The 22,428-nt window shown below is 38.7% G+C and overlaps 1 protein-coding gene across 5 annotated transcripts in view; it reads right to left on the bottom strand.

Annotated features, from left to right (window-relative positions):
* Positions 1-5,542: 5,542 nt before the first annotated feature.
* PTPDC1 (protein tyrosine phosphatase domain containing 1) overlaps positions 5,543-22,428 on the bottom strand; it is a 63,392-nt gene continuing 46,506 nt past the window's right edge. For 2 of the 5 annotated variants that reach the window (XM_040245711.1, XM_040245721.1), the window contains exons 3-10: positions 21,044-21,215; positions 18,910-18,990; positions 18,567-18,685; positions 17,263-17,400; positions 14,304-15,559; positions 11,307-11,492; positions 9,087-9,197; positions 5,543-6,814 (exon numbers count right to left, since the gene is read on the bottom strand). In XM_040245711.1, the coding sequence (XP_040101645.1) occupies positions 6,698-6,814; positions 9,087-9,197; positions 11,307-11,492; positions 14,304-15,559; positions 17,263-17,400; positions 18,567-18,685; positions 18,910-18,990; positions 21,044-21,215 (2,180 nt within the window). In that variant the 3' untranslated portion in view covers positions 5,543-6,697. Of the gene's footprint in view, positions 6,815-9,086; positions 9,198-11,306; positions 11,493-14,303; positions 15,560-17,262; positions 17,401-18,566; positions 18,686-18,909; positions 18,991-21,043; positions 21,216-21,697; positions 21,972-22,428 lie in introns of those variants that run through there. The other 3 variants (XM_040245741.1, XM_040245730.1, XM_040245738.1) reach the window with 3 other exon arrangements.

Genomic DNA, 22,428 nt, shown 5'->3' with positions numbered 1-22,428 from the left:
TCAAACCCTTATTGTCTCCTGCATTGGCAGGCAGGTTCTTTTCCACTAGCACCACTGGAGAAGCCCTATATATATATATATATATATAAATGTAATATATAATTATATATAATAATATGTAAAATAATTGTTATAATTATTATGTGTATAATTATATATTATATAATTATATAACAATATAATTGTATAATTATATTATATAATGTATAATTATATAATATATATAATTATATAATACATATATAAAAATGGATAAGTATTACATAATAGAAATAAGCAAAAGCTCTTTGAGGAACTCATTGATTCTTAGGAGAGCAAAGTGGTCCTGAGATAAACCAGTCAGAACTGCTGCACAGGAGCCTGTGTTTGTTGTGTGCATTTGTGTATGTGGAAGCCACTGTTGTATGCGTGCACATGTTTCAGTGACTCTACAGCTTTGCTTTCTTTGCTTTGCACAGTCTCTCAGTTGCTGAGAGTGGGATGGTGAAGTTATAAGCCTAACTGTGGCTTTGTCTATTTCTCCTTTCAGCTCTACCAGATTTTGCTTCATGTATTTGGAAGCTCTGATGGTTGGTGTGGACTTACTCAGAATTATGTGTCCCTGGTGGGCTGATCCTTTTATCACTGCTTAATGTTTCTGTGGGGAAGGAAATGGCAACCCACTTCAGTATTCTTGCTTGGAAAATCCCATGGACAGAGGAGCCTGGCAGGCTGTGGCCCATGAGGTTGCAAAAGAGTCAGACACAATTTAGCACCTAAACAACAGAAACAAATGTTTCTGTAATTTTCTTTGCTTTAGAGTCTACTTTATCTAATAAACCATTCTGTTTTTAATAAGTAATGTATGATATAACCTATCTATAACATTGTATTTTAATCTTTCTGGAAGGTAGGATTTATTAGTCATTTTTATCTACAAAGCCAATCTGTCTTTGGTGCATTTAGACCATCTGAATTTAGGTAATTGTTAGAATTTGTCAGACATATTATTATTTTTGTTTGTCTTCTGTATTCCTCATTCTTCTTCTCTTTCCTGTTGTAGTTATTTGAAAATACAAAAAATTCCATCTTTATTATAGTGAGTATATTACTACAGTTTTCCTAGTGCTTACTCTAGATATATGTAACTTGGCATAGTCTACTGGCATGGGATGTTTTATTCTCCAGGCTAGAATGCTGGAGTGGGTAGCCTTTCCCTTTTTCAGCAGATCTTCCCGACCCAGGAATTGAACTGGGGTCTCCTGCATTGCAGGTGGATTCTTTACCAACTGATCTATCAGGGAGGCCTGTTGAATGAAGTAGAGAACCATTACTTCCATTATGCCCCTATACACTCCACTTCCTTGTTTTTATTTAAATTAATATTTACTGGAATATAGTTGCTTTATAATGTATAGCAACTATACATTGCTTTACAATGTATAGCAACTATACATTTTCTACCATATAGCAAAGCAAAGCTATATTCCATTATGCCTCTATACACTCCACTTCCTTGTTTTTATTTATTTAAATTGATATTTACTGGAGTATAGTTGCTTTACTATGTTAAGTTTCTACCGTATAGCAAAGCACAGCTATATATATACATATATCCCCTCTTTTGGGGGTTTTCTTTCCTTTTAGGTCACCACAGAGCACTGCATAGTTTCCTGAGCTACACAGTAGGTTTTCATTAGTTATCTATTTCATACATAGTATCAATAGTGTACATATGTTAATTCCAATCTCCCAATTCATCCCACCTTCCCCTCTTGGTGTCCAAACATTTGTTCTCTACATCTGTGTCTCTATCTCTGCTTTGCAAATAACCCAATTTTTAAACATAACTGACCCAGGTATTTTTTTCTATACACACTGACACCAGGGCTCTTTCCTTTCCTCTACCCTCTTCCCTTTTACCCATATTACATTTGTTGAGTCCTCTCTATGCACCAGTGTTATACCAGGAATAGCAGTTTCATGGATGAAAAGAAATACCAACAAATCCAGCATCTTACGTTTAAGTCACGTGAGACACACATATGGAGAACTTTGCTTTTAAACTTTATCACCTCTTAAAAGGCCTGTCTCCAAACACAGTCACATTCTGAGGTACTAGAGGTTAGGATTTCAACATATGAATTTTAGGACTTAATTCAGCTCATGACACCTCCCTACCTCTGGGGTCAGTTGAATTTAATTACATTTAACAAAGTGTTAATTAACACATAGTTTGAAGGGATCAGAGCTGAGTTTTGAAGGACACTCAGAATTAACAATAATAAAGTATTGAGAATTATTCTTCCACCATTGTATAGAAAGAATGAAGGTGTGGGCTGAAGTGGGTAGCTAAGTGGCAGACAATGCATAACTCATTTTGGGTGCTGATGGAAGGAGATGGCATGAACAAGTGACACACAGACATGCAGTAACTAGACTTGGCTCCTGATGGAGGGATGAATGACTGAATGATTCCTGGGTGTCCCCAGCATCAGCAGAGTGGAAGCTCAGAGGAGCACAGATCAGTTGCTGAAAGAATAGTTTTATATTAATCGCTTTTTTTTTGAACTCTGAGCATAAAGGATATCCTTAGAAAGTAACTGATCATCTAAACTTTGCTAAAATAATTTAGAAAATGTCACCTACTGGCCCCAGGAAAATGAAATTTAGTATTCGGTTGAACTGTAAAAAATGGCCCATATTTGGTAATTTTTGACCTGCAGAAATGGCCATTCAGTATGGTTCAACATAATTCAATGTCTGAGTAGTCTGTTTTATTCTTAAGAGGAGAAAGAAATGAAAAGGCAATTCACTAAATCAAAACCAAGTAATATTTGCAGACTGTAATCAAATGGTTAGGTAAGTGGGAATGTATTCTAAAAATATAACTTTTCTCCCAAAGAGGCAATCTGAAGAGTAAAACATCTTTTAATTTTAATCAAGAAAGCCAGGAGGCAAGGGCATAATAGCCTTCTCTTGTGATGTAAATTGCAGTGGATGTATGAAACTTTTATTTTTCAGGGCAAAAGATTTTATGATATTAAAATCTTATTGGGACATTATTTTTAGTGACTAGCTACTTTAATTGATGATTTAGAACAAAGGTTCACTACAGCTCTACTGTTGAATGGCTCCATTGTGATTACTTGTAAATCAGTTTTATTGTCAGCTAGCGCTGGGCTAATCAGAGATCAGCTCATGCTTAAAAGCATAACTAAAAAATAATCCACTGCTGTGTAACAGGATTTGTTGAATCTTTCTCCTGTCATTTTATCTGTAAATAATTTTCAACCATCTAACACTGAAAAGTGAAAGTCACTCAGTCGTGTCTGACTTTGTGACCCTATGGACTATACAGTCCATGGAATTCTCTAGGCCAGAATACCGGAGTGGGTAGCCTTTCCCTTCTCCAGGGGAGCTTCCCAACCCAGGGATCGACCCAGGTCTCCCACACTGCAGGCGGATTGTTTACCAGCTGAGCCACAAGGGAAGCCCAGATATTAGGGCTTCCCTGATAGCTCAGATAGTAAAGAATCCGCCTGCAATGCAGAAGACCCTGGTTCAATTCCTGGGTCGGGAAGATCTGTTGGAGATGGAATAGGCTACCCCCTCCAGTATTCTGGCCTGGAGAATTCCATGGACTGTATAGTCCATGGAGTTGCAAACAGCTGGACACGACTGAGCAACTTTCACTTCAATACTGAAATGGGCTCCTTGGGTAAGGTGTTACTCTTGGGTCACATTCATAAAAAGCAGCAAAGGAAATGTGGTTCTTACTGAAAATGTATCAATGCTTAATAATATTGAACAACAAAGATCCTGTGAGTAAGCTGTCACTTTTAAAAAATTCCTCAAATTATCCTCAAATTATTTGGGGGCCTTCAGATATCAAGAACTTGGGGCACACACTCTGTCTACAATATACTACCTCTGGAAACTTTTTCAGACCTCTAGAGAACAGCCAGAAATAGCACCCAAGCATATAAGCAAGTATCCTCCATTTAAGAGAGAAATACAGAAACTTCCTCTCTACTAAAGTATGATATATGTTTATTTTCATGGAATCCAGAGTGAAGAAAGCACATACTCTTTCTCATAGAACTGGGAAGTTGGTTGAAGCTATGAGAAAGTAGATCAGCATAGTGTTTCTGAGCTATGCAAACAGATGAAGCAACTTTAAAATAGCAGCACTTCATCTCAAAGAGCATCAGCAAGTTCTCTGAAACAGGAAAAAAACAGAAGTGGCAAGAAATCATGCACTTTCTATATATGTATATATGTTTGCGTGTGTGTATCACACACATATATATACAATAGCAATAGAGTGAGCTCAGTCTTTTTCAGAGGACAAAATTTGTAGGATATTTCCACTGAAGTTACAGATAATGCAGTGCTCTGTAATGCCATCATGGAGTCTAGTGCTGAAAGGGCCTCAAGAGGGAGAACATACTTCAAAGTCAGTAGGAGGGGAATCCTTTCATCAGCCAAGTATGAAAGTATTTCACTCCTGGCCTGGTAAGAGAAGTAATCAAGACAATGCATGTGCTCAGCCATGGTAGTTAAGTTCTGAATGTGTGCAGTTTTGGCTCTTTCCACTCTGCTGAGCTGAATTTTTGTAGGCCTGCAACTTCTTCTAGTAAGCAGACTTCTATCCTCTGGGCTACAGAGAACTCTTCACCAGTTCAAATACTGGAAGGCAGGAATCCTGCTGACCTTGAGATTTTCCTCCCATATTTCTCTTAGAATCCTCCTATCTGGCTGTCTCCACCCCTTGGTCATTCTGAACCAACAGAATCGGGGCTGACTAGAGCCTGGCCAGCTGACTACTCAGTCTGCTTACTAGGAAATCCTAATCACAAAGCCAAATCTTTATCATCAGGATCTCAAGAGCACTAAACTAAAGAAGTACAAGACAAAGATCACGTGCTTTTTCCCCACTTTTATTCAAATAAATACAAAACCTGTATACAACTTGATTCATCACACCATCTCTCTTTCTCAGAGTGGTACACTTAGATTTTAGGCAGGCACTGCTGTGGTCACAGCATGGCTGTGCAGGATCTATCCTCTAATCTGAAATGATCATTTCAGATGCACAGGCCAAAAGCCACTTGTCAAATGAGCCACGGTGGTACCTGTCCATTTGAGACCGACAAAGATGAGGATAAATATCTTTTTAGGTATAAAATACATTATCTTTATAATGTACCTTTGGATAAATGTAATTGTTTTCTCTCTGTCTTTCCCAGATCAGGCACTTGAAAATAAGAGATTTCAGGAATGGGCAAACCAGTTCACTAAAATTCACTGGATTTGATTTCCTAAAAATTCAAACAGTATGGCATTTGCCACTAGAGTTAGTAAGACCAATAATGACAGACATTTTTGATGTGCTAGAGTTGATTCAGAAATGTACAAGTTGGAGAAATCTCATTTCTTGTAAATAAGTTACTCTCTCAAATTCTGTCTTTAAGATTAAGTAGTAGCTTTAGTTTGAAACTGGTTTAATATCACCTTTATTGGGAAAAAAAGAGAGGCTTGGCCTCTTGTGCCCCACATATTCACTTAAATATTATTTAATGGCTTTGATTATTGATAGTTTGGTTTATAAGGAACTAAATAATTTAGGCAATTACTTCCTCTTATCTAAAACCAGTAGGGTGAATGCAACCTACAATGAGTCAAATTCAATTTAAACATCTAAATTCTCACAGAAAAGCAACCAAAGATAAAGCCCTGAGGCAACTGGGTCTATGAAACAGTAGATTTAGGACATGTGGGCTGGCGCTCATGCTATATCACCCCATCAGCATGAACAGAACCGTCTCTGGGGAATGGCTGTGGCTATGGCGCCCGCCCCTGTAAGACAGTTCTGCTGGAGTCCTGCAGCTTCCTACACTGCTTGTCACCGATCCTACTTTCTCTGTAAAGATGCTGCTCAGCTCAGCAACAGCCCAGGAGAGTGGGAATAAGGCTTGATGTGTTAAGAACTGTTCCTTCCGCCTGTGACAGCAGAGGTCAGCGAGGTTGTCAGGCAGCCTGACAAAGAGCAAGCCTATTTCCTACAGTAAAAAGTCCCAAACACTGTACTGTCAATCCTTTAAGGTAAAACTAAAACACTCACAAAAATAATACATTTGAGACTCTTTGCCACATTTATAAAAAGAAAAAACAAAAAATTCAAACAAATGTAAAAAAATCCTTTAAAATGTAACAATAGCCTTCTTATAACAAATATCATACAGTTTAAGACACTTGGTGACTTCCTTAAGGTCATGTATCAGGGCATACACAGTAAAGTTTTACTATTAAAATTATCTATTTGGTAAACAGATAATTCCATCAATAAAGAGAAGAGCTCCATCAATAAAATAATTGTTTTGGAAAGAAGAGTTACAACTTTTCCCAAAATGTCAAAAAAAGAACAAGGATGTAAATACCACATTCTTAAAATATTAATTCAGTTAAATAAATACATAAATAAAAGAAGTGGCACTGACTTTATGGCAATTTTTTAACATAATATAACTGAAGGATATTTTAAAATAAATAATTGCTCCAAACAGGAACAAGCATTTCTGAGCACAAACCGAGAGCATCTGAAATAAAGTGCTATGAAACGAAGCAGTTCCACACTTCAATTTGTTCAGCTATGAGCAGAAATGCCACCCAGATCTTCAAGTCTGAAACAGTCATGAAGGGAAAGTCAGCATCACTAAATGCCAGGCTCAGGGCCATCTTTTGTCATTTTTCTTTTTTCTTCCAGTGTGTGCTTAAATATTTTCTTCAGGGTGTTGTAGACTATTGGTCCATTTTCAGAATCAAAATTAACCTAGTGATAAAGAAAATTTATATTCAGTATACTATAACAAGAATTCAGGATACTATAACTAGTCTTTATTCTGGGAGAAAAGAAAGGGGGTGGAGAAAAACAAAAACTTACAAACAAAATTACATATAATTAAAAAGGACACACAATACAGTTCACATATTAGTTTAAATTAAAGTAGTATATTAGAACTGCCAATTAGGTCAATGCTAAACTTACAAATGAAAACTAAAACAATTAAATCTAGTGCCTGGGTAGGTACTGTCCTCATGAAGCAAGCCAACAGTGACTGTGATGGGGGTTTTGAATCCAGAGACCAATCATGGCTGGCCTAAGGGGAAAGTCTCCTTATTAAAACAATGCACACCAGCTTAACTGTTGCACACCAGCTTAATTGTAGCCTCGGGTTATATCTAACCTTTCTGTAAAACGGAGATCACAACATCCATCTCCTTAGGATTTCCGTGAGTACAAAATAGGAACATCTAACACGGGCATGACACTTGTAAAAACCTCTCTGTAAAAGTTAATTTCCTTTCCCATTGGTGGGAAGGCACCATGTACACATATTTGGATTGTTTATCCAAGTTCACCGTATTGCAGGGTTGCAATGACATTAGGACAGAGCACCAGAGCAATCACCACACCTCCACCCTACTCCCAGTGCCAAATGTCCAACTCCTTAGGAAAGATCAGGACTCCTTGACTAGTGATCCCTTCCCTTCTGGAGGGAGACAGGAAGGCCGTTCCCTCCAGGGGGGCTGGGGAGGGTCTCACACAATTTGTGGAAACTGGCAGAAGACATGACAGAGTTGGGGCAAACAACTTTATGACTGAAGGCAGCAGACTCCATAATCACATGGGTTCCCTTGCCTTCCAAGCCCCCTGGGGATGATGCAGAGGGGCACAAGTGGAGGCCACACAAGCGAGGAGTCTGCCTCACCGCTGAGGAACTCCCCAGTGTCTGATGAGGGAGCTGTGCCAAGGCTGCTAAGCTGTGGCCTGAAGGAAATCTGATCTATTACACTGGAAGCAGTTGCTACACAGATTTCCTTCACGAGCCAGTCTGGAATAAAAGCTATCAGGGCCTCTATTCCTAAGACTGTACACAAGCGAAGAGCCCCAAGAACAGTCTTCTAACATTTTTATAGACATATTTGGAACAACCAGTATATTTAACTTTTCATTAGTATTGCAGTGAAAGGTCAATAGAAGTTGTAAAGACTTCCTACTGCTTTCAGGGAGACCAGTATTAAGGACTTATTTTTAATTAAATTCAGAAATCTAACTTTATCTTAATCATTGTTTTGTCTATCCTATCTGCAAAACTTAATAATATTAGTAATGGCCTGAACTGCATACTTTGTTACACAACAAACCACAACCCTCCCCACAGAGCAGGTAATCTCTGGGTCTATGAAAACATAAACACAGTTGCAAAAGATCACATACTTTGGTTTTGATGTGCTAACTCTGGAAATAGTCACAAAGAGACTGACTGAGAGGATGTAAAGTTGTTGGTGCTGTAAAGCTCTAGATGAAGAAAAAAGCTCCTGATGCGGAACAAAGAAATCTGTAAGGACATCACTTTGGAAAGAGTGGATGGGGAAAGAGATTGGTGAATGAGTACAAATAACAATTGCTATTAATATAAATGTTTGCCAAAAACGCTGTCATCGAAAAACAGGGTTCTTTGTTTAATGATATTTGGTTTCACATACAAGAGACACAAAACAAATTAGCTGAGGGGAACCTTTTCTCTTGCCATGAAATCTGGCATCTTTCTTCAGTCAGGAAAGACTGCTGCAGGACAAAAGGATGTGCATGGAAAGGAAACTTTGCTTAGGATTTGCCAACCAGACACTGTACTGAACTGGCAAAGCTGGATGTTAAATTCTCAATAGGCGGTTTCTTGTTCAGACCCAAAGTAGAACTGGCTCAAGAAGAAAAGATTCTCTCCTAGGGTTAGAATTCTACTAGGCACATGATTTTAAAATATTTCTTCAACACTCAACTGTTTCTCTCTGCATAAAAGTTCTTTGTTTCAAAGTTTTCCTTCAAAAAACCCACCGTTCAGCCTTTTCTTATATCATTGTTAGAAAACTGGTATTTTTTAGCCAAAAGTCTGTAACTATCATGAAATGTCAAACATATTTCCACTAAAGGGAAACATGGCCAAAAGTTTTATTTTAGAGAAGGCTGATGACCTCTGGATTCTGATTTACTAAGATTATGCTGACTGTGGTATGAAGTGGGAAGGAGCAGTGCAACCCACCTTAGTGAAGGCTTTAATGGCACGGGCAAGAACAGCTTCCTCCACATCTGCAGGAATCGTCTGCAGGCTCACTATGCAATGCAACACGCAAAGAATCGTTTGTTGCTGGCCCTGTTTTGCAGAAATCAAAATCAAACAAGTTGTCTGGAAAATGCCTCAAGAAATAAACTCAAAACAACTGCTGAGCCAAGAACTGGTTTGCAATCAAGTATTTACTACCTCAAATACTAAACTATCTACCAAGGGCTCTACCAATGTTTACTGTTATATGTTAATCTGAACAGCTTTCAGGAGATAATATCAAAGCTGGTTATTCATTACACAAAATATAGTTGAATCTGAAGATAAGTGCAATTTTTAATCAAACGCCTTCCATGCAGTGTACTGAAGATGATTCATTCTTTCTGTTTATAGACAGTCACTCTACACCTAGTAGATACTGGCACCTCACAGAAGTATGTGTACTAGACAGCTGAGTACTCAGCACTCAGTGCCTTCATCATGTCCTGCCAGTTGTAGACAATACTGAATGGGAAAGGACAGAAGAAGAAAGAGCACCACAGCCCTCCAGGAACATGCTAAAGCATAAGGGGAAAGGTCCCTGAAGAATGAGTCCCCAGCTTAACTCCTAAGGGTCGTTTCCTTTGGAGAAGCAAAGGAGAAGCCCTATCACTAGAGTAATCTACATCCAATACACCCTGTCCACTGAGTCACTAATTTTACTTCTGAAAATCTACTCCAACGACATAATCTGAAATGCAGAAAAACATGTAATCACAAATTATCATTACAGTGATCTGTATGAAAACTCTAAATAATGTAAACACCCTGCATGTGAGGATTAGAGTGAATAATGTGGAAATAGCACAATGAGACAGAAAAGTACAGGACTTCGGTGCCAGAGTTCATATCCTGCTCTGACACATGCTGCATGCTGTGGGCAGACTGCTCCACATTCCCTCTTCTGAAAAGCGGGGCCTCTACCTCTCTGAGCAATGGAGATGAACAAAGGTGAAAACAGAAATTATGACCTAGCAAGGGCCTGGCCCACTGCCACCCAATCAGTGAAAGTTAACTGCCTTCCTTATCCCTGCTCCGGATTCATCTCTGTCATTCAAATGCTCATAGGCATCACACAACTGTGCACAAATGCCTGTGTGTATCTCTGTGTGTCTATATTAAGCAGTAGTTAGTAGCAGAAGATTTGGAAGCAATGAAATGTTTATACCACAGCATAGCAGATTACTCAAGGCTGATTATGAGGTAACGTTGTTTCCTAAAACAAAACAAATCCTATTTATAGATGAAAATTTACTATCTCTACATGGTTAAAAATACTAAATTGTATAAAAGAATCTACAATGAAAAGTCTCTCTTGCTTTCTAGATCCACTGTCTCCTATTACTATTCTCTAAAGGCAACCATCATTATCAGTTCCTTATTTTTCCTTCTATATTTTATATATACAAAATTATACATATAAATGGATATGTGATACACACCCTTTTAAAAAGAAATATAAATGAATGCATATTCCAACCCACTTCAGTTAGTCACATTATATGCTCACAGTAAATAAGTAGAAACAAATACCTGAAAATGAGAAAGTAATTAGTTATAGCATATCTCATGTTAGAGTATTATCTACCCATTTAAGTTTACATTTATGAAAAACACATGGAAAAACATCTTTGTTATAATTTTGAGCAAAAATGAAGTATAACATTTTATGTGAAATAATTTTTACCAAGTTAACATATGTGTCGATAAGACTGAGAAAAAACTTGAAAATGTTTCAATGAAAATGTTTAAAGTAGCTCTCCTGACTCATTTGATGTTGGGAAAGATTGCAGGCAGGAGAAGGGGACGACAGAGGATGAGATGGTTAGATGGCATCACCGACTCAACGGACACGAGTTTGGGTGAACTCCGGGAGTTGGTGATGGACAGGGAGGCCTGGTGTGCTGCGGTTCATGGGGTCACAAAGAGTCAGACACGACTGAGTGACTGAAGTGAACTGAACCTGGGGTTATGGGTATTTTCCCGTTTTATTTTTGTATCTTCTGAATTATATTGGGGATGCATTTTTTTCCCTTTAAATTAGACCTCAATATAGAATTCTGTGTGAGTCCTCTTTTTTTCAAAATGGTTATTTCTAGTGTGTAAAACTTGTACTGAGAGCCTCAGTTAACTTCATCACCTGTTCAACAGCTATTTTACCTTTTCTAATAAGAACAGTGCTTCCGAGGCATCTGCACATCTGTCAACCAACATGTCCATGTCCTCTTTGGTTATCACAGGCTCCTTTAGCTGCTCCACCCAAGACCACATCAAACTGCACAGGATGAAAGGATCCTTCTCGCCACATATTCTTTCCCAAGCTCCATCTCGGGAATTTAGTTCTTTCTAAAAAGGGAAGGAGAAAGAAAAAGAAAGAGAAAGGAGAGCGGACAGGACAAGAGAGGAGGGAAACGTACAGAGAGAGAGAGACAAAGTGAGGGAGAGGAGGGCAGGGAGGCATGCTGTGACATCTGATGAGCCCTAGGCTCTCCAGGAGAGTAAAGTCTCAGGCTCTGAGGTTGGGGACTGGAACCCCTCCCAACAGTCCCACTTTTACTCAATACCCTGGGCTAAGACATTTGATTTCTCTAAGCCTCAGTTTCCCTTTGTGAAATTCATCCCCATCCCACTGGTGGGCTGAATAAACTGAGAGGGCTGTTAAAGCTCCTGATACTAAGAAGGCTTAGTTAACCCAAGTTCTCCATTTCATTCAGAAATCACAGAAACAATTCAAGAAGGAAACTTTCTTTTCAGGCTCCTTAGAACAAAACAAATATTTACTGCAAGGAAGTTGAATGGTAAATGAAAAAGTATAAAAGTGCCAAAAAGTTAATAAATGTGGTATATATAACCTATTTCTTTCAAATTCCTTTTTAGAATTCCATGTAAAATTTAACAAGTCCTGCATTCTGAATTTGATCAGGTAAAACAACTAGGAAGTTTTGCCAATACTCCAAATGCCTGGAGATAATTTAAGGAGATTTTAAAACTTTACCTCACAGAGAGTAGGGGGGAAAGTAAGGTAACTGTTTTTATTCTGAGAGGGTTCAGATTTATGTTTTAATAAATAAAATACATTTTGCAATAGTAATAGCAGAATAATTACCACCATTCATTCATTCACCCAACCTAATACTCATAGAAAACTTGTAGTATGACAGGAATGATGACACAAGCATTTTCTCTGCTTCTTATAGCAACCCAGGATGGAGGTCCCCTTTACTCATGAAAGTACTGGGAGGCTCATGAAAGAAGAAGTAACTTGCCCAGGAGCCCAAACTAAGAGAGCACATTCCCAACCCAGATCTGCTCTACCCTAGTCTGTGATGTTTTTCTCATGCTATCAGGGTCCTCCAGCACTGGTTTCTCTTTATTTTCTCCTAAATAAGCCCAAACTTTTAGTTATGCATAGTCCTTCATATCTCATAGATCATGTACATAGCAGAGTAGCTTTTATTCAGTTTTATGTTATGCAGAAACAACATGATTCACAGACCCTCTTAGTAAAATGACCATTACATCATTGCTGTTTTCTGAAAATTTCCAATGGCGCTAGGAAAAACATCAGGGATGATGGAAGTATTAAACACATGAACTGTATCCTGGCTCTGCTACATTCAGACCACGTGACCTCAAGCACATCACTTGACCTCTGTGAGTTTTCTCACCTATGATACTTAGTTCGTAAGTACTGAAAGATTAACAAAGAATTTGTAAATAGTATCACCTGTCTCACAGGATTACTGTGAAAATCACATGAAACAATGTGAAAGGGCCTTAGGGGTACACAGAATTCAACTGATTTTCTTTATTACTGAAAGACCCACAATAAACTCCAGAAAGGAAAAAAGGCAAACCTATCCAAAGGATAGAGTTGTATCTACATCTAGAAAATGCTTTTGTATATATTATGTGTTCAAACTGTTTGGTCATGTGGGGCAGACCTACAGTAGGGTGGTGAGCTGTCGAGCCTGAAACCAGAGGTCCTGCCGCTAGCTACTGTGGCTCAGTTAGGTGGAGGAGACCCGCCTACTGAGTGGAATGTTTGTTCAGCTTGGAGTACGAAATAAAATATTTCATGTTGGAAGACAGCAATACATTTAACTATTGATTAAGCAAAACACTACAATTCTGATGAAAAAATAATGTGTGGAAGTGCTCTCCTCCTGTCAAACAGTTGTAAGTGAAGGCAGGCTCCATGCCTCCTCTTCTTGCCTCTGCATCTGGAAGGCCTGACCTCCTGGAAAGTGTACACACCTTGCTTGATTAGTGGTAGGAGATGGAAAAGCAGCTACAAATAATTCATGGTACATTATGGGCTAACAAGCCAAAATATCACTGAGCCAGGCCTCCCCAGGTCAGCCCTACATCTGGGCAGTTTACCATAACTAGGTTTATAAGGCCTGTCTTCTCAGCTGCTCATTCTAGGCAGAGAGCATGATTTCAGACTGCTCCCTCATGAAAGTACAACACAAAACGATGTTAAAGTTTAAAATGTCACATTCTAATTTAAGTAAAAGCCAAGAAATAGAACTCAGGGACTCAATCTCAGATAAAACTAGTGGACAAAGGGGCTCTGTGGCCACTCCCATTTGCTTTCTGGAATCCAACACCTGCCTTGTTTGGGTGGGCTGGGGAGGGATTGCTGAGCAGTCAGCACTCATCACTCATGTTTCTGTCCTTACTTGATACTTGGGTTAATGAGTTTGGGGAAAGAATTGTCTCTATTTCATTTTATCTCTCAGCTCGGGGTTCTCCAAGTGTGGTTCCCTGCTAGGGCTCAGGTTAGAGATGCTTCAAGTCAGTTCCTACAGTTGTCTATCCATCTGGCCATCAGTCCCACAGGCCCAGCAAGGAAGAAGGAAACTATTGTCATCAATCACCATCATTGCCATGTTCAGTCAAGCACCCTGATGAGTGCTGAGCACTAAGTGCTTTCTTTCACAGAGACTGAAATGAACCTATACAAGAGACCTGTGTCTGTTGTTTCAATGACAGCAATTTGGTATTACAGTTGAGTAACCTGACATTCAAAAGTTATGTATTATACCAAAATGTCTTCAAATTCCTGAAAACAAATGAACTTGGGAAAGTGTATTACTTTTGCTCTGACAAAAATATTTCCTACTCATAAATAGTTAAATGAAATACAAATACCTGCCACATTTCTACCTTCTTTTTCACTTCCTCCTTTTCTGCAATCTCATTTAAATTTGCCAGGGCTTTGGCTGCCAGTATTCTCCTTGCTTCAACACTCAGCTCAGACTGTAAAGCCATATGTGCAGCAACTTCAGACAGGTATTTGCTGTTCTGAGTTTCATTCCCCAAGAACTGTGCTTTGGGACTGGACCCACAGTCCACAGGGCGGCGGCAAGTCTCACCATCCTCTGCAACAGAGCTTGGGCCACAACCACCGTGACTTTCACACTCACAGTGGTACATTTTCTGTTGAGAACAGTTTGGTCCCTTAGGAATATTTGCAAAGTTTGGTGCGACTGGTTCCCCAGGGTTGTATGAACCTGAAATTCCTGAAGAGAAGGTTCTACTTCTCTGTACTTCCTTTGGAATACTCGTCCTATGGAAAATTGATGACCCATCATCTTTGAGTCCCTCTGGGACTCCAAATTTAGTGTGATTCCAGAAAGAAAATGTATTGCGGACCAGCGTTTCCTTATTTAAATCTAGTTGTGGAGACTGTGGGTAGTAACAACGGCTTATGTGCTTCTGCTGCCTGGGATTATGGCAAAGCAAGGCTTGGGCAGGCACTGTCCATGGAGTCTTCCCTTGCTCCAGAAGTGACTCGGCCCTTTTTAAATCTGAGTCACTGTAGCTGAGCTGCCTTTTCAGATGAGCCAGGGGCTGAAGACACTCGACATTCCGCCTCTTCCAAAGAGGGTCCAACTCTTGCTCACTGGAAAGAACCACATCCTGATTCTCAAAATCCATCACCACTGCATTGGGGGTGAAAGTGTCTGATGCATCACTGTCATGTCTCAGTAACTCCTTATCCAGCTGCCTTGTGATCATCTCAGAAACAGTCTTTTCAATTTCAGCTGAGAGGCCAGGTATGTCGGCCACTTCTTCTGTCACCACTGGCCTGTTCTCAGCTAAGTCCAACAGCAATTTGCAAACGAGGTGGATAATTTTGGGTATGTGTTTCAGAAGTCGTGCCTCATATCCGTGAAGCAAATGCCGCTGACGAATGAGATACTGTGCTAGGGTGACAGCATGTGCCTTGGGGTCACAGCAAGAGAATATATTGCGAAGAGGAATCAGAAACTGAGTAAATTCCCTTACACAGAGTAGCTGTCCTCGAGTCTGTATGGAATTAGGTCGCTTTGCCCGAACAAATATAATTGCTTGGTCAGCAGTCATTCTTGTTGCAAAAACTAAGTAACATGCTATTAAAACACCTAAACAATGAAGAAATGAAGATTGGTATGAGAAAAATTTATATTTTTAGTTACACTCTTTGATGATTTTAAAATTTGAATATGTATTAGGAAACCATATATATATAGGAACATTTTAAGAACAATGATAACTTTTAAACTTTTGGTACATGGGTTCACCTATTTACTTGTCTCCATGGTAACCCTCCCCTTGACTTAGAACCCTTGGTCACCTCTGTACCCCAGGGCAAGCACAAGTACTGTCACAGTGAACCTAAGTAGGTGTGGAGTAAGGAACGATGGCTGAGTGTGGAGGGCAATGACTGAATGAACTGATGACCTGGTTCATTTACCCTCATTATGCCCATCTCCAACATGGAAGAAAGCCAATACTGCTTTCCACTCTGAACAGTTCTTAAAAATTTCTATTTAATCACTCCATACATTCTGCTTGGAACTTCCCACCCCTTTCAGCTTTGACATCAATTGGTGGCACATTCCAGACCTGCATTTTTCCCACTTGGGTATTTTTATCTTTGGCGACTATTCATTTTCACAATCTGTTTTCTCTCTTGAAGTTTCTTCTTTAAGAATAAACTAATGCCTAAACTAATATATATTTTCCTCCAGACCACAGATACTTTTCTGTAAGTACTTAATAGTAAGGAATACCACATTAACAGTATAAAAATTATGTACTATCATTAATACTAAACTGAAATGAATAATAAAAAGGTGATAAATTAATTGAAATACAACAGTTAATTAACATCAAGTAAAAGGCAAATCAAAAGACATCTGTGTGATTAACGAAGTTTCTGAATCTCATTACACATGAAAATCAGAACCTCTGAAAAATGCCTGGTTTCCTAGTATGATGTAAGGTCAACATATCTTTCTCACTAGAATAAGGCAGTTCTTTAGGGCAAGTATGATATATCTGCAGAACTATCACATGGAATCCCTAGAACAGTGAGATCTTGGCTCAACCATGAGAGCTGACAATCTGAAACAGAACTATGTCCCCACCCCCCTCCCCAGTAAGTGGGAAGGCCAGTGGTAAGTACATCGGTACATTGTAAACAGAGTCAAACTCTGGTGTCTGGCTGGATTAGGTGACCAATGAAGATTCCATCCTTTTTGTGCCCTAGTTTCGGCATTGCACTGATATTCTGCTGCATTTTAAAGTAAAATCATTGATTTTTATACAGAATTTAGGCACAGTTAAGACTCTACAACAAAATCCTTATAAGCAGTGGCTTTAAATCATGGTCCTGTCACTTAGATACAACAAATTAACCTCCTTCAAAACTTACAGTGTTGCTAACAACTTTAAAAGATTATTGGATGAAACAATGCTTGCTATTTCCATTATTTTGGTTAAGGAAGATAAAATTTTAAAAAGACTTATGTATTAAAAACAAAAGTATTGACTTTTTTCCTTGAAAGAAAAAAATCAGAAAGGTCATTCAGCTAGCTATGGAAACCCACCTATTTCTCAAAATGATGCAGTTTTAACTCTAAATCATTCAAAAAATACTCTCATGGGTATATGGTCACTGAAACTATCTATTTAAGATATTTCAAGTATCTTTTATTGACTTGCTCCATTTGACTCCAAACCTTCGATAGGAATCTGAAAACTATCCTTAAGAACTAGGAAATATTTTTCCTTATATGTTTAAATACACAGAAAGGCAATAAAACCACCCCCTAGAATTTACCTGTTCGACCAAGCCCTGCATGACAATGGATAGCTACTTTTCCTTCTTGTAAGGCAAATGTCATCACCTTCACCATATCTAAGATGGTGGTAAGGGACGCTACACCATAATCCTTCCATCCAAAGTTGTAGAAATAAACTGGACAATGAGAAAGAACAAGAAGAAATCAACATATAGGAGCAATACTTGCAAAGACATTTGAAAAAACTGAGTGAAGTCATGAAAAGTATACAGCTGTAAAACATGCAGATCTCTCTGGATGTGTAGACCTAAAATAATAGGCTTTTCCCATTTCCAGTAAATTTACTGTTAGCATTTTTTAAAAAGCATATTCAGTGTTATTTAACACATTGCCTGCTGAAACTCAGAAATAATTAATGAAAGCAGGATTATAAATTAAAGTTGATGACCTATGCCAAAATTACTCTACCATGGAGGGAAAGCATGCAACCTTGTTTAAGCATTGAAACATGTCTAACTGACTGATAAATGACATGAGGTGGTACATATAGATTTTTCTAACTAGTGGGATAAAAAGCTAGCATGAACTTCAAGTTGTAGAAGTGGCACAGGTTGATCCTTTTCCAGCTTGGTGTGAATGACACATGTTCAGGGGATTCTACGCTAAAGCTCCTGTGACTGATAGCTTCTGGACTTGTCACATACAGAATCCCCACATCCTACCCACTGGGTAGAGCTATGTGGTAGGTAAAAGCACAAATAAGTCCTGGGTTCTAATCCTGTTGCTATGTTTAAGTTGTGTAATTCTGGGCAAGTCAGAACTTCCTCAGTCTGTGTGACCTCATATGTGAAGCAGAACAACAACTATATATATATATATATATAGTTAACGTTCATTTATTTATTTGGCTGTGCTGGGTCTTGGTTGCAGCATGTGGGATCTACTTCCCTGACCAGGGATGGAACCCGGGCCCCCTGCATTGGGAGCACAGTCTTAGCCACTGGACCATCAGGGAAGTCTCAGAACAACTACATTACACGAATGCTTTAAGGATTAAATGAGATGACAGGTCTGACATACTATTTATGTTAATTATGCAGGTATTATTTCTACAAGGTCTCCTCTCAAGATCTCTCTCACAGTAAAAAAGAAATTCTGTACTTTCAACACCAATACTAAATAAGATATTTAAAGACAAAGTTATCTCATCTTCACTTTTAAGAAGCCCTACTACTATGCATGAACTTTGTTTCCATCACCTTTTCAACCTAAGAACTGAGCAGACAAAAGTCTCTGAGTTCTGTCCTTGGTAACGTATGGAAAGGAGGTTGGAAGGACTTACTGCCAGCCTCCATGAAAGCTTCAGGAAGATATGTGAAGCCACTTTCTTGTTCCAGAGGGTTCCCACAGCTGGCATGCTCACCAGGACGCTGCAGGTTAATGATACTTTTTATCCCATGGCTTAAAGGAAAAAGAAGAAAATTAGTCATATTGGGGAGGTAGTGTTAACAAAAAATAACCATTTTTGATATTAATAAACATTATTCTTAAAACTTTATCTTACTTGAAATAAGTTCCTCACATTTCTGTTGGTAAAATGAAAGGACTTTTCTATTTTAAGTCAAAAGCAGTAGAAAAGAAGACATAAGCTGGCTTATTACAGTGTCTAAACATGCAACATTTACCTTCGGAACTGCTCAATGATACAGAACTTCTCCAGGACCTCAGTGGATGGGCGTGCCATGGCCAGGATATTATCAGTGACCCTACAGATGGGAGAAGGCACTGATGAAATGCACAGAACTGAGAAAGTAAGATTTCAAGCCCTTACTTTTTCTCTGATTTCAAGAATACTGTAAGATAAGAATCTCCTTATACAAATCTGGCTTCAATTCTGTATTATGATTAGGGCTATAAGAAACCCTCACTTCTTAAATCCCTGGAAACAATTCCAGAACATAATGTATTTATGGGCTCCAGCAAAGTATCTTCAAGGACTTTCATGAGATTCTAGCGGACATGACAGAATGATGGAGAAACCTCAACTCCATGCAGCAAAAGTAACATCCTGGATTAGTTATCCAGAGGTTACTGACTAAATGAGGAGGGCCAGCTGGGAAGCATTTTTAGTTACTTTAGTTATCTATACCTCAGTTATCTAATGTGTTGAGTGAGGGTAATAACGCCTGCCTCATAGGGTTGGTGTGAGAATTCAATATGATGTGACTATAAAGTCTTTTGGCATAAATCCTGGCATGTGGTTATGAATAAATGCTAAGTTATTGTAATTTAGAAAAAAAATATCACGTTCGAGTCAGTCAGGCCTGGTTTCAAATGCTAGCTTTTCTATTTTCCAGCTGTGCAGCAAATTACTTAGTCTCTCTGGACTTCAATTCCTTATCAATAACATGACACTAACAATGCCTACTTAAAAGGGATTTATGACCATAATAATTTGAAAACGTCTAGCACTGTGACTGGCCTGTAACCAAATGGATGTTTACTGAGTGTACAAATGGACAGAGGCCCAGTAAATGGCTGTCATTCTCACTAGGGCTCTAACTTCCCTCTGTTCTGATCAAATTTCTCACCAGTGGTCTGGTGAAAGATACCTAAGATAGACTGTCACAAGTTGTGGGTTACAAGAACCTGAGAGGAGTAACAAAGACATCAGATGAGCAGGTCAGGATTCAGAAAGATACCATCTCTCGTGCCTGGGGCAATATCTAAAACCAGGGAACCACGAAGGGTTGGGATCCCCCCAGTTTAACAGCACTTAGTGTAAGATTAGGAGAGAGGTAATGTCAAAGCAGCAGAGGTGAAAACAAGAGAGTTTAGTCAACAATAAACCAGAAATGTTAATGTGACCTTAAGCTGCATTATTATCAATTTATGTGTCTGACCACATCTCAGGAGTAGTGTTTGCTTTTTCATGACACTCTTTAAGAAAGGTAGTGATGAAGGTAGTGACAGTGGATCCCAGACTGTCACACTACACATGTACCCAACAAATCCAGTATGAAAAAGACAGGGCTGGAGGTTAGTAAACTGGCTGACAAATACCTAATTTGTACATGGATTCTTACTCTATAAAATGATTCACCAGCAGAGTTATTTAAATAGTGAATTCTTCTTAGTGCATTCCAAATATGGTTTTAAATATCAGAATTTTTCAGAGATATCACTATATCAAAAAAGGTATACTTGACAATTTGTTAATAATAATAAAAACAGCATGATTCAATAATGAATGAATTACACTTACATACCATAAACAATGAAAGCATTTTACATCATCTACTGAACTGACAACTTATACCACCCTCTACTGAGGCAGACTGGAAGTGTATGTATTTGTATAAAAATGTATCCTTTTATACGGAGTACAGGAACAAAATAAAAATGAGGCTAAAGTTCACTTACATGAAAGTGAAAAACTACCTATATACCTCATAATTTCTCAAATTTATAGCTGAATATTTTAATTGTTTCTAGCAGTCTCTGAAATTTAAAATCTATCTAGTTACCAATTCTTTAAGATACTTTACCTACAACATTCTACTTTATTAAAAAAAATAATCCTATAGGGTTGGTTTTATTATTTCCATTTTACAGATGAGGAAACTGTGGTTCAGAGTGCCTGTGAGTAGGACAGATTGTCAAGAGGGGAAGCCAGGGATGGAAGGTGAGGCCCTCTGACTTCAAAATCCTACATTCCTTCTTCTACAGGCTACTGCCTCCGGCCATCACCTACAACTCCATTTCCTTTTCCTACTTAGCAGTAGGTGGGAGCTATCAAAGACTGACAGAATCATTTACCAGGACGAGTAGACCCCTTTAACAGCTTGTTCCTGTTCACTCCAGCGAGCTGCATTTTCATACTTGCAAGCTTTGCCACCACATGCCATAGAACAGGCCACATGTCCAGGAATGACATGCCGCAAACGCTCTCCAACTTTTGTATATTTTGGCATTGGACGTCCTGAATTTCCTAGAACAGACGAAGAAGGGAAGATTTAGAGTCCTACTCTCGAAATGGAATAGTAACAAGGGAAAGAGCTTCCAATTTCTCTCAGGATCGCATATGACAAGTTGGTGCTAAATCCCCTTCATTTTGTCAGGAATAAAAGTGTTTCCCTTTCATATAAGTGCACTATCCTTTACTTCGGAAAAGGCCTTTGCACACAAGAATCTCCATATGGGGTACTGGTAATGAAAAGGAAGAAACTGTTACAGCAGATCTACAAAGAAATGAGTTTTACACAAGAACTACATTTTTAATGAAAAAAACATAAAACATTCAATCATTTTTATCTATTACATGTCTACTGAATCTCTTAGCATAACAGACAATAAAAAGTATAACACAGAATTCTCAATATTTTAAAAGGTATAAACACAGCATAGCTTCTTCACAATCATTGTATTTAAACTCAAAAGTGTGTTAATCTTTAAGAAGAAAAGGAGCTTTACTTTTTCTCTCGGGGCAAGTTGGGTTTCTCTCAGCACAGCTGACAGAGGACATGGCCACCATCACCTGGAGAGAGGACGAGGACAGCACCTTGGCAGCAGAGCTGCGCCGCCCCTGCTGCAGCCGCAGGATAGGGTCGGAGGCAGAGTGGCGACGACCCTCGAAAAAGGAGCTGAGGAATGGCACAGCAGAGAGCCTCCGGGGTGGATCCTGCATGGTGCTGGGCTTCCAGTAGGGAAGAGCTGGAGGCGAGATGTCAGCGCCAGCCTGCTCCATGATGAAGTTACACTGAGATGTGAGCATCACTCTGCGTGATCTAACTGCTGTTCAGGATAGGCTGACTTGTTTCCATAGTGACAAACAAAGAAAGTACTGATTCCCACTCAGATCTGTACAAGCAAAATCCCTTATGAATGGATTGTGTTTTGAACAGATTGTTTGAATATAGGGAAGAATAACACGTATTTTAAATAGATTATACCTAAAATGTGACTTTTCTACTGTTTCTCAAATACCTTCAAAAAGATCTGACTGCTCAGAGAATTATATCTAAAATATTGTAATGAATTTAGAGAAATGTCTTTATGATGCAAACACACACATTATTAAAATACCTAAATTTTGTTCTTCCTTTCGTATCTATTCTCTGAACATTTTGAAAAATATTCTCTTTCTACTCCTCTCTGGAACAGGGCAGATAATTGTAATAAAGTGGGACATATTAGATACCTCT

The sequence above is a fragment of the Oryx dammah genome, unplaced genomic scaffold (assembly GCF_014754425.2).
Source record: "Oryx dammah isolate SB20612 unplaced genomic scaffold, SCBI_Odam_1.1 HiC_scaffold_1, whole genome shotgun sequence".
NCBI lineage: Eukaryota > Metazoa > Chordata > Mammalia > Artiodactyla > Bovidae > Oryx > Oryx dammah.
The sequence above is the reverse complement of the archived record's forward strand: the minus strand, read 5'-3'. Positions and strand labels throughout refer to the sequence as shown.